Source organism: Tupaia chinensis, unplaced genomic scaffold (assembly GCF_000334495.1).
Source record: "Tupaia chinensis unplaced genomic scaffold, TupChi_1.0 Scaffold000217_1, whole genome shotgun sequence".
Taxonomy (NCBI): domain Eukaryota; kingdom Metazoa; phylum Chordata; class Mammalia; order Scandentia; family Tupaiidae; genus Tupaia; species Tupaia belangeri.
This window is the reverse complement of record NW_006159692.1, coordinates 3966990-3982784: the sequence shown is the minus strand read 5'-3', so window position 1 is coordinate 3982784 and position 15795 is coordinate 3966990. Positions and strand designations below refer to the sequence as shown.

Sequence of the window (15795 nt, the reverse complement as noted above, 5' to 3'; positions counted from 1 at the left end):
CTGCTGAGGACCTCCTCGTCGTTCAGCTCAGTGCATGCCGCTGACCCCGGAGAGTGTGAGCATGCAGATGGAGTTTTCCTTTACAAATGGTAAGTCAGCACATAATCTTTTAACACATAAAAGATTTTATTACTATATACGCAGAAAAACTCCATTCTTCTCTATTCCCTCACAGACTTTTCCTTTTATGTTAGGTAACAACAGAGAATTGAAGCCAGTGCCCTTTGCAAAGCTACAAACTACACAGCACCTCTTATTGCAGATACATGGAAAGAATACTCTTCCGTGAAAAACAGAATTCTCTTGTCTACTTTCCTCCTCCCTCTCAGTTTTTTTTTTTTTTGTAAGAAATATTTTAATACTAAAAATATTCCAAACCAGTGTTCCATATATACATAATTTTTCATAATACACATACAGAGATAGATACCTCCAACAGGGTCCTCATGCCATGATCGCCCCAGCCTCGGCCAGTCAGGATAGCAGGCAGGCGAGCACAAGCCCGGTATGTATGTGGGAGCCCTCTGGTCATAAACCCAGAACCTTCCCCTACGGTTCCAGCACTGTGGGGTGCTGTCTTACCACACCCCACCATGCCTGACCCAGGTTCCATCTTTGCCACTGACCAGTTTCATCTCAGGCAGGTGACCTCCTCCTACCCCTGCTCTTGGCAGCTGTACTGGGACGGCCAGGATGAGCTGGGTTACAGTTTTCTTCCTGTTTACATCCTGTTTCTGTGTCATCAGCGCCCTTACCCCAATATGCCATATTCTACGCTTCCAGACTGGGCTTTTTATCATTCATGCACCCACCTCTACCTTGAAGACCACAAAAATTGAGCTGTTAGTAAAAGAAGACTCTAGTTACTAAAAAAGAAAAATGAGGTTACTAGGGGTGATATCAAAGTTGCATTTTTCAAGTCTTAAGAGTTTTTAATGAGATGACTGTTTCATTTGAATACTGCACTTGCATTAGTTAGTTACCAAGGGATGAAGCTCAGAATCCATTGCAGCTGCTGCTGTTTCAAAAACTTGCAGAGAATTCACCAATTCTTGAGCTGGGCCATCTCCCTTTTCCAAGAGCGACTTTCCATCTATTAAAATACACTGTTTTAAGTCCATATCACTTTGGAAATAATTTTTCAAAACACAGAGCCTACAAAAACGTTTAGCATCTTCCCAGCTAGAAGAGTCATTGTACTTTCTTATTAAAACCTAATTTAATGTGGGGTCCTAGACTTAAAGCAAACAAAGAATTTTAACGAAAGATCATCCCATTTCAAATATCTGTTAAAAATATGTAATAGAAAAAAATAGTGAAAAGCTTATGAAATGACATGAAAATTGAAAAATCTTTTACCAATTTTTTTTTTTTCCGAAGAGATTTTTTGCTATAGAGTGCATGCACTCGCCGGAGAGAGAGAGAGACAGAGAAAGCACGAAATTCCCCAAGGGGATAGCCATGCCGCAATCCCTTCTCCTCCAGTCTCCTCTCGGGATCTTAGGCATGCTTACAACCGGGTCCAGGACTTGAACTACGGTTGACTATGTGGGGAGTCCATGATGCAACCATTACGCCATCTGCTGGCTCTCCCCAAGCTTCCATTTTAAAACTTATCCACAGGTCTGGGATAAACAGGTAGAAGAATTAATTTTTTTTTAATCACCAGAAGGAACACACATTTGCCAGAGAGAGACACAGAGACAGAAAGAGGAGGAGGGAAAAAGGATCCCCCAATGGGGCATGGTCACACTGTAATTCCTTCTCCTCCATCTATTTGGGATTTAGGCATGCATATATACTTGCCTGGCATATTTTCCAAGCCACAGGGGCTAGGATTCAAATTGTGGTCAGCCAGGTGTGGCCCAGATCCCTTAACCACTAGGCCATGAGCTGGCCCCTAAAAAAATTTTTTTTAAATATTTTTAAACAATTATTTATTCATTTAATTCCATTTGTTATTATTATTTTTAATTTGATCAGAGAGAGAAAGGGAAAGCGAGAAAGCAAGCTACTAGGTTTGGGACTCAAACTGTAGTCATCCTCAGGAACCAGCAGTTAGCGTAATGGCTATGTCGCTGGACTCTCACGTAGTCGACTGTAGTTCGCATCCCGGACCTGGTGGCTTAAAACTCACGCCGGGCGCATGTGCGTGCGTGCCCAAGATCCCAAGAGGAGAACGGAGGAGAAGGGATTGTGGCGTGACCATCCCCCCTGGGGGGTGATTTCTCGCTTTCTGTCTCTAATGTCTCTCTCTCTGTCTGTCTGGCGAGCGCGCGCGCCCTATAGCGAAAATCTCTCTAAAAAAAACAAAAAAACAAAAAAACACAAAAAAACTGTAGTCATCCAAGTGGGAATCCAGTGCCTTTAACCACCATATCACCTGCCAGCCCCCAAAATGTTTTTTAAATCTGCTATAGGGTGAGTGTACAAACAGAGAGAGAAACAGAGAGAGAGAAACACAGAGAGAGAGAGAGAGAAAGAGATGGAGAAGTGAAAAAGCATTTCCTTCCCATGGGAGGATGGCCATGCCACAATCTGGTCTCCTCCATCCTCCTCTTGGGATTTTTGGGCACACATGCTCCCACTGAGTTCTTAAAAGCCACCAGGTCCAGGACTCAAACTGCAATTGATCATATGAGATCCTGCTGCCTTAACCACCATGCTTACCAAGCTGTCCTCTCCCCCATCCAGATTTTTTTGTTTTTAACCTTTTTTTCCTTTGCTAGAGGACACGTGCTTTCACCAGCAAGAGAGCCACAAAGCACTCCCTGATGGAGCGTGGTCATACCACAATCCTTTTTCCTCCATTTCTTCTTCCCATCAAGATCTTAGGCACCTGGCATGTTTTTCAAGCCATCAGGCTAGGGATTCAAACCATAGCTGACCATATGGGATATGCAATGCACAATGCTTACTATGCAGCATGGATCGGCCCAATTCTATAAGAATGTATTGGGTCATTGGAAAAGTCATGACACATTTTTGTAGAGAAAAACAGAAAAATACATCATGATTTTTCTGACAACCCATTATTTAATTGATATACACTGTAATTTGTTAAAAACTGAACTCAGGAAAATAATGTGCATACCAAAATTATTTATGTCAATTGTATTCCTCAATGGGCCAACCATAGCATCCCAGAGATGTGGCAATTTCACCGCCATGTCACCGCCAAAATGCTTTACTATGGTTGTCAAGGCAAATTCAGCTCCTCTCCGTTGTACCAGGTAAGGCTTCTGAGCCTAAAATTAAATGTTAATTGAAAATAGAATTTTAGAAAAAAGCATAATGCATTCAACATTTTATCAAAGAGAAGTTATATCTAAGAATTCAGTGTTACCATTATCCAATGAAGCAATTATTGGACACATTTATCATAACTATAAATGCTTTCCAATCATTATATTTACATGGCCAAAAACACATAAGTATGTCTTTGTGTCTGAAGTAAAATACTCTTTGGAGGCTGGAGATAAAGAATAGAAGAATATATGCTTTTTCTAGAAATAGTCCCAAGTGACATATTTTTTTCTTCTTTCTACCTCAAAAAATCTTAGCTATTAGATGAGATGAGAGAGAGATAAGATGATCTGTCTTTACTTACAGTCACTTAAGGAACAGAATAAAATCATCTGTTTAAGTTAATCCCCAAATTAATAACTTGTTATTTAGCAATTATAGTCCACAAAATGTCCCCCAAGGCCAGCAGGTGGCATGGTGGTTAAGCCACTGGACTCCCACATTGTTGACTGGTTCCTTGACCTGGTGGCTTGCTTTCTTGCTTTCCCTCTCCCTCTGCGCTTGGTGATAGTAAGACACATGCCATCTCTGCCCCTCCCTCTCACTCTCTCCGTGGTGAGTGCACATGTCCAACAGCAAGTTAAAAGATAGTAATAAATGAAATTAAATAATTAATTCTTTCAAAAAAATAAACTGTTCCAAAAGATTATACATATATATTTTTAGGTTAATTTTTTTCTTTAAGGATTTTGCCATATGGCACGTATGCCCGCCAAAGGGGGAGAGAGAGACAGAGAGAGGGAAACTGAGAAATCACTGCCTGGGGGGATGACCACGCCATAATCCCTTATCATCCATGTTCACTTCGGGATTCTGGGCATGCATGCCTATGTGCCCGACGTGATTTTCAAGCAACTGGGTCTGGGGCTGGCACTGTGATCAGCTATGCAGGAGTCCAGGACCTTAACCACTATACTACCTGCTGGCCCTTATTTGTAGGTTACTTTTAAGAAGAGGAAGAACTATGCAAATCATGTAAGTATAAGTATCAAAATCAAAATAAAATTTTTATTAAAATTACTATGGGAAGATAAGAGCCAATGAAAAAAGGTTCAGAAATATTTTAATAGAAATACAGATACTGAGCTAAGATGTTGATTTTTTAAAAAAGAAACTGCCTAATATTTTACAGAAACCTACATTTCAGCACCAATAGTCTATGTCTCAACCCAGGTAAATTCCTGTCTTACAATCCAAAGAACTAACTACAGCATTTGTTACATGATAAATATTGTTAACAGTTTCAACACAGTTTAATAAATCAAAATCACTGGTTATTGGGACCAGCAGATGGCGTAATGGTTGCATCACTGGACTCCCACGTAGTTGACCGTGGTTCGCGTCCTGGACCCGGTGGCTTAAAACTCACGCCAGGCGCGTGTGCGTGCGTGCCTAAGATCCTGAGAGGAGAATGGAAAAGGGACTGCAGTGTGGCCATCCTCCCTGGGGCGTGATTTCTTACTTTCTGTCTCTGCTTCTGGGGAGCGCAAGCACCCTTTAGCAAAAACCTCTCCCCCCAAAATATCACTGGTTGTTACTTGTCTTTTTTTTTTTTTGGAGAGGTTTTCGCTATAGGGCGCATGCGCTCGCCAGACAGACAGAGAGAGACATAGAGACAGAAAGCGAGAAATCACCCCCCGGGAGGATGGTCACGCCGCAATCCCTTCTCCTCCATTCTCCTCTCAGGATCTTAGGCACGCACGCACACGCGCCTGGCGTGAGTTTTAAGCCACCGGGTCCAGGACGCGAACCGCGGTCAACTACGTGGGAGTCCAGCGACATAGCCATTATGCTAACTGCCGGTTCCCGCTGTTACTTGTCTTTAAAGAAGACTGTGCTATAGAATAGGCAGATGAACAAAATGGAAAGCTAGAACATACCAACATACCCTCACAAATACAAACCATGCTATATAGCTGAGATGCCACTATAAATCAGGGAGGGAAAGATACACCCCAGTGGATAACTGGCTGGCCATACAGGAGAGTAAGTTTAGATCCCCACCTCACCCTGAATATTTAATAAATTCTGGTTTGACTAAGTCAACAAATTGTTTGATATTTGTAAACCTGCCCTCTGAATATCAGCAGAGTTCCTGACATTAATAGAACTGAGAAAAGTGAGCTTTCATTGTTTCATATCTTCTCCACGGTCACTACTATGGGAATGAAGTTGTTCATATTTATGAATAATTTATGTTCCTACAGCAAGAGGGTTTCTTGCCTAGGAAGATAATTAAGCTGGCAAAAACTGAAACAGGCACGAGAACTCCAAAGTTTGCTGTTCTTCTGGATCATCTGCTGAAGTACTCCAAACGGTGACTAATCCGAGTCCTTTCACTTAAAGACAGAAGCACATTTATGGAAGCTAATATGACAAGTTAATTCTCAACCTATAATCCAGATATATTTGTTTAAATCAAAGCATTAAAAAAAAAAAAAAGCTATTTACCTCATCAAGTTCAACAAGGATGTTTGGACTACTTCCTGCAGGAAGATCTGCTATTTGAGCTTTGACTGCTTTAGGGGTAGGACCTCGCCTACTTGTGATGGCAAAAGCAGCTTTCTGGTGCCTGTAGAGTGTAATTATGCCTCTGTGCTTGGTGACAGTATGGTGCATGCCATCTTTTTCTGAGTTGGATCCTAATAAGGAAAAATAGTTAAATAACCTTTTAACATAACACAGATGACCAAATGTTTTCTGCTCCCAAAACAAATGCAAATGCATTTTAAAACTGTCTTTAAGGCCTCAATTTTTATAGGCCAATGATATTTTCTTTAGACAATGAAATGGTAATAAAATAACCTATTTGTATGGAATTTATATCTAATACAATCAATACTGTGAACAAGAAATGACACATACAAAAATATTCTTTCAGTTTAAGCAGATTTTTTAAAGAACAGATGATTATACCTAGGTTAGTAAGATACATTCTTTTAAAATTTCAAGCAAGTTCTTTAAAAAAGAAATGTCCTGGGGACCAGCAGGTGGTGTGGTATTTAAGGCACTGGACACTCCCATATGGCCGACCATGGTTCAAGTCCTGGACCTAGTGGCTTGCTTTCTCACTTTCCTCTCTCTCTCGTCTAATTAAAATGAATGAATGAATAAATAAATCTTTAGAAGAAAAAAAAATGTCCACAGATACCATGAATTCAGAAAAACATTGACTACTGCAAAATATTGCTGCCTCACGTTGCAATAAAGAGGGGTAACCCTAAGGCATTTTCAAGATGATAATATTCAAAATATCCATTTTCTTCTGCCAGTTAATTCACATTTGTTTCAAGATCTTTATTACCTACAGTAGTAAATCTACTATCACATTTTAAGCAGTTTGTTCTTCCCAAGTCTCATTAATAATAATAAAATCATACAGGACATGTGAAGGACCATCGGTCCTTGCGACCAACCTACAGAGAACAGTTCTTGTTCTCCATATAAACTCTCCAGTCAAAAACAGAAAAGCTAGTTAAGTATTATTTACTATAGGTAATAGAGTTTATGTATCTCAGAAAATATGCACTAAATTAGGAATTTTTATAGGAAAAATTTTATTAAATAAGATTTGATACAATTAGTTTTTCTAGCCTACTTTTAGTAAACCATATAAAGATAGTTTTGAAGGTGATAAAGTGAACTATCTCAGATTCCAGTCACCTTTATAAGCTATCAGGGCTTCTATGATGGCTTCTTTGAGTTCAGATGGTTTTAAATGATAAGGAGTATATGCGAATCCACATGATGAGTTGTTTGTTTTGTTTTTAAGAGAGATTTTCACTAAAAGCGTGTGTACTCAATGGAAAAAACAGAAAGTGAGAAATCACCCCCCCAGGGGATGGCCTTGCACAATCCCTTCTCCTCCGTTCTCCTCTCAGGATCTTGGGCATGCCCCCACATGCAGCCGGTGTGAGTTTTAAGTCGCCGGGTCTGGGACTCAAACCATGGTGGACTGACTACATGGGAGTTCAGCAACATAATCATTATGCCATCTGCCAGTCCCAGGAGGGGTTCTTTTTAACTGACCTTACTCTCTCAGAGTGGGAAAAGGCTCTAACATCAACCCAAAACATTTGTGCTTAAGTTATACTCTAAGTAAACTGAAAACAAATGTCAATGGTTAATTCTTTCTCCACTCCAAATAAAGTTTAAATATATACCTTTAGAATTTTCCTGGCCGCTTTGTGTTGGTACTGGACACGTGACACAAGGAGTTAGATACGGATCCACACAAAGTGAGCTACAGAGGTTTTTGATAATTTTTGAGTTGGGACAGGGCGTCCTCACTGTGCACTGCTGGAGCAGTTTAGCTATGCACTGAGCTGCGTAGTTCTGCACCAATGTGTTCTCTTCTTTCTTAATCGTCTCCATTAATGGCTTTATGATAGGGTTTAATTTCTCTGGAAGCTGCTGCAAACTCACGACCGCACACGCAGCAAAGGTATGCACTCTCAGCTGCAACACTTGCCACTCCTGGTTGGTCTCTGCAACTGTCATTTGGACCTGTTGTCGTTTACTATCTAACTGCTGTAACACTTGAGGATTTAAATCGAAAGATGATGTGACTTCATTAAAAACAGTAGTGACCTATTAAAAAAAGAAATTAAAAATTATTTATCATATCAATCTTGAATAGACTTTAAATGCTTACAGGACAGCTTTTTGTTTCAACTGTAAATTCCATAATATCCTGGATTTTTTTTTTTAAGAGATTTTTACTATAGGGCATGTGTGTTTACCAGAGAGAAAGACAGAGGCAAGAAATCACCCTCCTCGGGGATGAGCATGCCACAATCCCTTCTCCAGTCTCCTCTAGGGGTTTTGGGTATGCACGCACACGTGAGTTTTAAGCTGCTGGGTCCAGAACTTGAACTGCAGTTGACTACATGGGAGTCCAGCGACGTAACCATTAGTCATCTGTTGGTCCTTAGGTAGAATTGTTTCAATACCCACTAAAAAAATGTTTAAAACCTTCCAATTAAACTTTATTTTGATTTGACTTACTAGTATTCTCTCTCTTTTTTTAAAGACAGGTTTTTGCTATAGGGTGCATGTGCTCGCTGGAGAGACAGTGAGAGAGAGAGAAAGAGACAGACAGACAGAAAGCAAGAAATCACCCCCTGGAGGGGAATGGCCATGCCACAATCCCTTCTCCTCCATTCTTCTTTTGGGATTTTGGGCATGCATGCACAGGCACCTAGTATGAATTTCAAGCCTCCAGGTCCAGGACTCAAACCATGGTTGGCCATGTGGAAGTCAAGCAACATAACCATTATGCCATCTGCTGGTTCCTATTATATTCTTTAAGAAAGAAATTTTCTTTAGAACAATAAATTGTTTATCTTTAAAATATATGTGATGAGTTTAAAGGAAAATCATAACATCCCCAGAATACTTTGGTAGAACAAGAAAGTAATTAGCAATACAAACTGTTAATTGGGACCAGCAGTTGGCGTAATGGCTATGTCGCTGAACTCCCATGTAGTCGATCACATTTTGAGTCCCGGACCCAGTGGCATAAACTCACGCCAGGCACATGTGCGTGCGTGCCCAAGATCCCGAGGAGAATGGAGGAGAAGGGACTGCAGCGTGGCCATCCCCCCCGGGGGGTGATTTCTCGCTTTCTGTCTCTCTGTCTCTCTCTTTCTGGGCCAGCACATGAGCCCTGTAGCAAAAATCTCTCAAAAAAAAAAAAAAAAAAAAAACCTATTAATTAAGGAATACCAAAATTTACAAACATCTTTTTTCAAAAAAATATTCTTCTCAACTCAAAAACTCACAAAAATGTTTATGGTAGCTGCTAAGTAGATAAGTGTTGCTGACTGAATCATTTTCATTCTCCCTTTGGCCTCCTTCCTTGTGAGTATGTACAAAGAAAAACAGTACAATAGTCACTAGTTTTTAAATACCAAGTGCTGTCTACATTACTGTTAGCACACCCAAGTCCTATTAAAAAACTATTCAGGGAGTGAGCAGGTGGCATGGTGGTTGGGATGCTGGACTTCTACATGGCCAATAGTGGTTCAAGTCTTTGACCTGGCAACTTGCTTTCTCACTCTCTCTCCCTCTCTCAGGGGAGTGCCTATATAAAATTATAAGAGAATAATGATAAATTAAATAAATAATTCTTTTAAAAAAACTATTCAGTTCATCTATTTTAACTAGAAATATAATCCCAATACCATAAAATTTATCCACTTGAAGTACAGAACTCAGTGATTTTCAGTATAACCACAGAGCTGTGAATCATCACAATTTCAGAACATTTTCATCAACCTAAAAGGAAAATTCATATCCATTAACTATCACTCATTTCCCCCCTAGTCCTACAGAGCCTAATCTACTGTCTTTATAGATTTGCCTATTTTGGACATTTCATATGATTGGAACCATCAAATATATTGTCTTTGGGACTGGTTACATTCAATTAACATAATCTTTTTAAGGTTTATCTGTGTTGTAGCAAATATCTGTACTTTATCTCTTTTGTCAAATAATATTTTCACTATATGGATATGTCACATTTTTTTAATGAGCAAGACGGAGGGAGAGAAAAAACACATGCACATGTGTCAGAGCGTAGAGAGGGGAGAGAGGATTTTTGACTGAGTCTCGTTCTGTGTCACAATGTCCCAGTCCTTCTGCTTCATCCTTTTTTGTTTGTTTATAACACAAATCCATTTTTATTCATTTATGTTTCATTATTTTAAATCCTTGATGGGTAGAGCATCACAGGGATTCTGTGTCCAATGGCCTTAGCAGGAAGGTTGCTTCAGAATTTGGCTCGAACCATGCCAGTGTTTCCATGGGCACAGGTAACCTTTCCCCAGATTACTCTGGTTTTATTTGGTTTTCTACCAGGAATAACTGTGTTGTTTTTTGCTTTGGACGCATAAGCATACCTCTTGCCTAAACAGAATTCCATTTCATCTCATGCATAAACACCTTCAATTTTAAGAAGAACTGTGTGCTTGCTTTGGTTCTCAAGCCCCTGCTTATAGCCAGCAAAAATGGCCTTGAACCACAGCCTTCCAGACATAGTTGCCTTTTAGAAGTCCTGTTCCCAGCAGGCCTCCACAGGCTCCAAGATGGCGGAAAGAGGAAAGCCCCCTCCTGCTCCATCCTACCAGGCAGCTAGGTTAACTGGTGTGCAACACTGTACCCGGACTGCTTAGGCTAGGCTGGGACCTGAACCTGGGCTTCCCTGGGCAGCTGTCTCAGCTACCACCCCACATTCTCTCCTGTGCTACTGGGCTGAGCCAGGATATACCACGTTTTATCCATTCATCAGTTGATGAACATTTGGTTGTTCCACTCTTTTGGCTCTTATAAATAATGTTGCTGTAAACATTCGCATACGAGTTTTTGTGTATCCTTTTTTTTTTTTTTTGCCCAGAGGGCAAGCGTGCTTCTCAGACAGAGCAAGAGAGAAAGCACTTCCAAATGGGGAATCGTCACACTGTAATCCTTTTTCCTCCATTTTTATCCCATAAAGATTTTAGACACATGTGCAAAAAAAAAAAAAAAAAAAAAGTCCCTTTCCCTCTTATTTCAAGAAAAGTCAAAAAATGAAATAACATACAGGCTACCAAGCCAATGACAGACTTCAGAAATTCATGTTTTTGTAGTAAACATGTCATGATGAATGTCTAATCTTTAAGAAAGTTACTTCTTTACTCACCAGATCATTGGCTTGATCTATTGTTAAGACATTGTTGTTTACTCTACTACCAACTTCGATACTTGCATCAGCTAATGATGATATAAGCTGTTTACATTCATTCTGCATCCGTGTGAACGGAACGGCGATTTCATCATAATAGAGATGTTCTGAAAGGATATCAAGTAAACGTGGCTGCACAGCTAGGGTAACGGCTTTACACTCCTATAACGTAACAGACAACAAATACTCAGGGAAAATACACATGCATAACTTAATGGCTACATAACCCTTCAACTGCAGACTACCAAGCTCTAAATTCCTACTGATTTTAATCTTTGTTCCGTTATCTCCCAGAACAAAAGAGTTAGTTGCATAGAGAAAAGGTATTACACCCAAACTACTCTCAAATTTTAATATGAATAACAGGACATGCACACAGAATGATTTTATTAAGTTCTCTCCTTAATTACTCTTAATTCCTTAACTTTATTCACTTTAACACACACACACACACACATATATATAGCACAGATTTAAAAGTATATTACTGTAAAAAAAAAAAATCAGTCAGAAAAGAACATCTAGCATGCATTAAAAATGTTATTTAAAAAGTCATTATTAGATTTCTTAACAGTTGAGCCCATAGCTTCACATGCCATACTGTAGAAATGGATATATAATTTAAAAAGCCACTTACCTGCCCCCAAATTACACACACACACACATACATATAGCACAGATTTAAAAGTATATTACTGTAAAAAAAAAAATCAGTCAGAAAAGAACATCTAGCATGCATTAAAAATGTTATTTAAAAAGTCATTATTAGATTTCTTAACAGTTGAGCCCATAGCTTCACATGCCATACTGTAGAAATGGATATATAATTTAAAAAGCCACTTACCTGCCCCCAAATTTATCTAACCCTTCCCACTTTCTCTGGTTGTTGCCTGCCCCAACCAGAGGGGGAATGGCCTCAGTGGTGAGCCAAGAGGGGTTCTGTGGGCTCTGGGTGATCAGCCTGGGCTTCACAGAGTAAGTCCAGAGAAGCTCTGTGAGGGTCCAGAAACCGAACTGTCAACACTTGCTGCTGAGTCTGAGAGGCACAAAAACACAGCATCACTGCCTCTCCAGCACACCGCGTCCTGCCTAAAAAGACATGAGCCTTGCTTCTTCCCAGAGGCAAAGGAGGGGCTCAGATGCAACAGAGCATGGCTCAATTACTTTTAGACATAGCTTTGACAAACTGCTAAGAGGCAGTAACAAGCAACTCTCACAGCAAGTGCAGACAGTTAAATTTCCAGAATTTCAGCCAATGGAATAAATCACAGCTAGCAGGAAGTGTCTTTGACTTATAAAAGCAAACATTTTACTAGAAATTAAAGGTGAAAGGGGCTAGAAAGGAATGGTTTACTTGGAAACATGAAGGCTTAGATTTAAATGTGAAGATTTTATTCTTCCTGTGACCAAAAATTCTGCCCTTGCTCCCACCCATACAAATGGAGACCTAGCACTCAATGAGTGCCTCTTATCTTCTGTAGTTTTCAGTAATATATGGAAGCTATGCAGAGATAATGGCAACACTTCTGGATTACGTCCATACACACATGTGTTTTTAATAGGGACATTTCTTACCAGATAACAAGATCCAGAGCAAATACTAATATTAAGCCCAAATATTAAATAAGGGCATAGCTAGTAGCATTAGATAGGAGAGTGGTATTTTAGGAAAAACTGGGGTTAAAGGTAAATTGGAAAGAATGTTCAATATAATCTGGAATATTCTTCTATAACTGCTGGATTTTTATACAGAGAAATCTTCCACTTTTCTGTTATAAAACATAATGTAAATAATCCTAACAGCTACTGGAAATTGGTTTACCTAATTTGTCTTTATTACTTTGGGGGTAAAAATCTTACCTTTTGTAAAGCAGCCCATTCACAGATTACCAAAGCAACACTAATTCTCTGTAAGGCAGATTTGGAGTTCAAATGGAAGAGTAATAACTGCCCAAGGGATTCAGCTGGTTTAATTTCTTGGGTTACCATATTTACACCTGGATCACAAATACAGCAACAAAGTGCTCCTAACAACCTAAGAGGAATAAAAAAAAAAGTTACTAGAGAAATTACTTGAAGTAAAATTTTCCTGGCTGAGAGTATGACTTTTCCTACAGAATATAAAACTATCTTTTTTTAAGGGACCAGCAGTTAGCGTAATGGCTATGTCACTGGACTCCCACGTAGTCGACCACGGTTCAAGTCCCGGACCCAGTGGCTTAAACTCACGCCGGGCGCGTGTGCGTGCGTGCCCAAGATCCCGAGAGGAGAATGGAGAAGGGACTGCGGCGTGGCCATTCCCTCTGGGGGGTGATTTCTCGCTTTCTATCTCTCTGTCTGTCTCTGTCTGTCTTGTGAGCGCACACGCCCTATAGCAAAAACCTCTTCAAAAAAAAAAATTTTTTTTATCAGGGAAGATGGCCATTCTGCAATCCCTTCTCCTGCATTTTCCTCTCAGGATTTTAGGCACACATGCACATGCACCCGGCGTGCGTTTCAAGCCACTGGGTTTGGGGCTCAAACCACAGTAGGCCACATGGGAGTCCAGCTATGTAACCGCTGCACCATCTGATGGCCCCAATTTTATTTATTATTATTGTTGTTGTTGTTGTTATTTGACCAGAGAGAGAGGGAAAAAAAAAAAAAGCAAGCCACCAGGAATCAAACCATGATCAGTGATATGAGTCCAACACTTTAACCACTATGCCACCTCCCAGCCCGATAAAATCATCTCACCTTCATAAAAGATACAAATTCTATTTTAAAAGTTCCAAAAAATTAAAACTACTACTCAAATTTTTTTCTTAAGCTGTAACAGGGGGTGGAGAAAGGACTGAAAGACACATCAAAAAAACCTTTTGGATACCTGACCTTGAAGGCCAGGCCGGTGAATCCGTGACTACCTGCTACTTGTATACTCACTTGGCAGCCATCATTCTGGCCCGCATAACCACAAAATCCCTGGTGGCTGGGTCTTCCATGATGGTGTCTGCACCGGCGATGTACTCTTGCAGTACTTCTTTACTCTGATTTTGGCCTTGGCGTACCTTACCACCTGTTTTCTCCTATTGGGTAAAAGGGGGGGGGGGGGGAAAAAATTATAATCACTGGGGGCCAGCAGGTGGCATAGTGGTTAGGGCACTGGACTCTCACATGGCCGAAAAGTTTGAGTCCAGACCTGGCGGCTTGCTCGCTTGCTCTCTCTCTCTCTCACTCTGTCCCATTCCAGTCAAATTAGAATAAACAAAATAAATAAACGAACAGACAAATAAATAAATAAAGTTAAGTAAAATTCTTTTAAAAAATTAATCATTAAAATTTAGTAAGCAACAACAAACACAACCATTTGTTATAATCAGTAATAAGTAAATTACAGATCTTTTCATAAAAATTTAACTGATAAAAATTCCTATTCGTTTTCCTCTGGGTCCTAAGAAAATAACAATTTTCCTTACTTGTGTTAATGAAATTACATCTTTAATAAATAATACAGATTTCTTCCATGGTTACTGTAGTAATAATTATAAACTGAATATATAAATACAGCATGTCCTCCTACACTCACCTTGGCTCTAGCTTTCACTTCCAGCAGCATATTTAAATCAATAGGTAAATGAGAAGGCTGCATCATTAAGCAAAGCCAAGCACCCATCCACGGACAAGCAGCTGCTACCACATATTGAACTGATGCCTTGTTCAATAGTTCCATCCAAACCTACAAAAAGAACAGCAAAGTGAAATTTTTCTAGTAAGTGCTAACAAAACCTTATCTATTTTTAGGGATAATGAATTTGAAAAAAAGACAAGTAGAAAAAAACACAGATTAATTTTTAAATATAAAAGGTTACTTTGAAATACTGTTTTTTTTTGCGGGGGGAGGGGAAACCAGTGACATGGGGGTTAAGGTGGCTATATCCCACATGGTTAACTGTACAGTTCAAATCCCAGCTCTACGGCTTGAAAAACACACCAGGATGGGCATCAGCAGGTGGCATGGTGGTTAAGGCACTGGACTCCCAGGAGGTTGACCACCGCTCAAGTCCCAGACCTGATGGCTTAAAGCTCATGCCAGGTGTGTATGCATATGTGTCCCAAATCCTGAGAAGAAAATGGAAGAGAAGGGGGATGGCCATCCCCTAGGAGACTGATTTCTCACTGTCTGTCTCTGTTTCTCTCTCCTCCCCCCAGGAGGGGTGACTTCTCACTTTCTCTTGCTCTCTCTCTTTGTCTGTCTCTCTCTGCCAAGCACATCCTATAGCAAAAACTTAAAAAAGGGAGGGCGAGTTGTTTTTTTGTTTTGTTTTGTTTTGTTTTGTTTTAAAAGAGGGCATGTGCACTCACCAAACAGAGACAGAGACAGAAAGAGGGAGAACCCTTCAGCGGCACGTGTAGTCCCTTCTCCTCCACTTCTCCATTCTGATGGGATTGTTTTTCAAGCCTCCAAGAACTGAGATTCAAACACAGTTGGACATGTGGATTCTGGCTCCCTTAACAACTAGGTTACGGGGCTGGCCCAGAAAGAATGTTTCTGATAGGTTTGTATACTTTAAAGACTAATGCAAAGGGGACCAGCAGTTAGCATAATGGCTATGTCGCTGGACTCCCACGTGGTCGACCATGGTTCGTGTCATGGACTCGGTGGCTTAAAACCCACGCCAGGCGCATGTGCGTGCGTGCCCAAGATCCCGAGAGGAGAATGGAGGAGAAGGGATTGCGGCGTGGCCATCCCCCCTGGGGGGTGATTTCTCGCTTTCTGTCTCTCT

General features: G+C 40.3%; 1 protein-coding gene across 1 annotated transcript in view; it reads right to left on the bottom strand.

Moving 5' to 3' along the window:
- Positions 1–15795, bottom strand: part of BTAF1 (B-TFIID TATA-box binding protein associated factor 1) — a gene marked incomplete at its 5' end in the record, with an annotated part of 79058 nt that overhangs the window by 30324 nt on the left and 32939 nt on the right. Inside the window, 7 exon segments of the mRNA XM_014587528.1 lie at positions 984–1093; positions 3095–3248; positions 5758–5948; positions 7470–7896; positions 10991–11194; positions 12893–13067; positions 13955–14097. Coding sequence (XP_014443014.1) covers positions 984–1093; positions 3095–3248; positions 5758–5948; positions 7470–7896; positions 10991–11194; positions 12893–13067; positions 13955–14097 — 1404 coding nt within the window.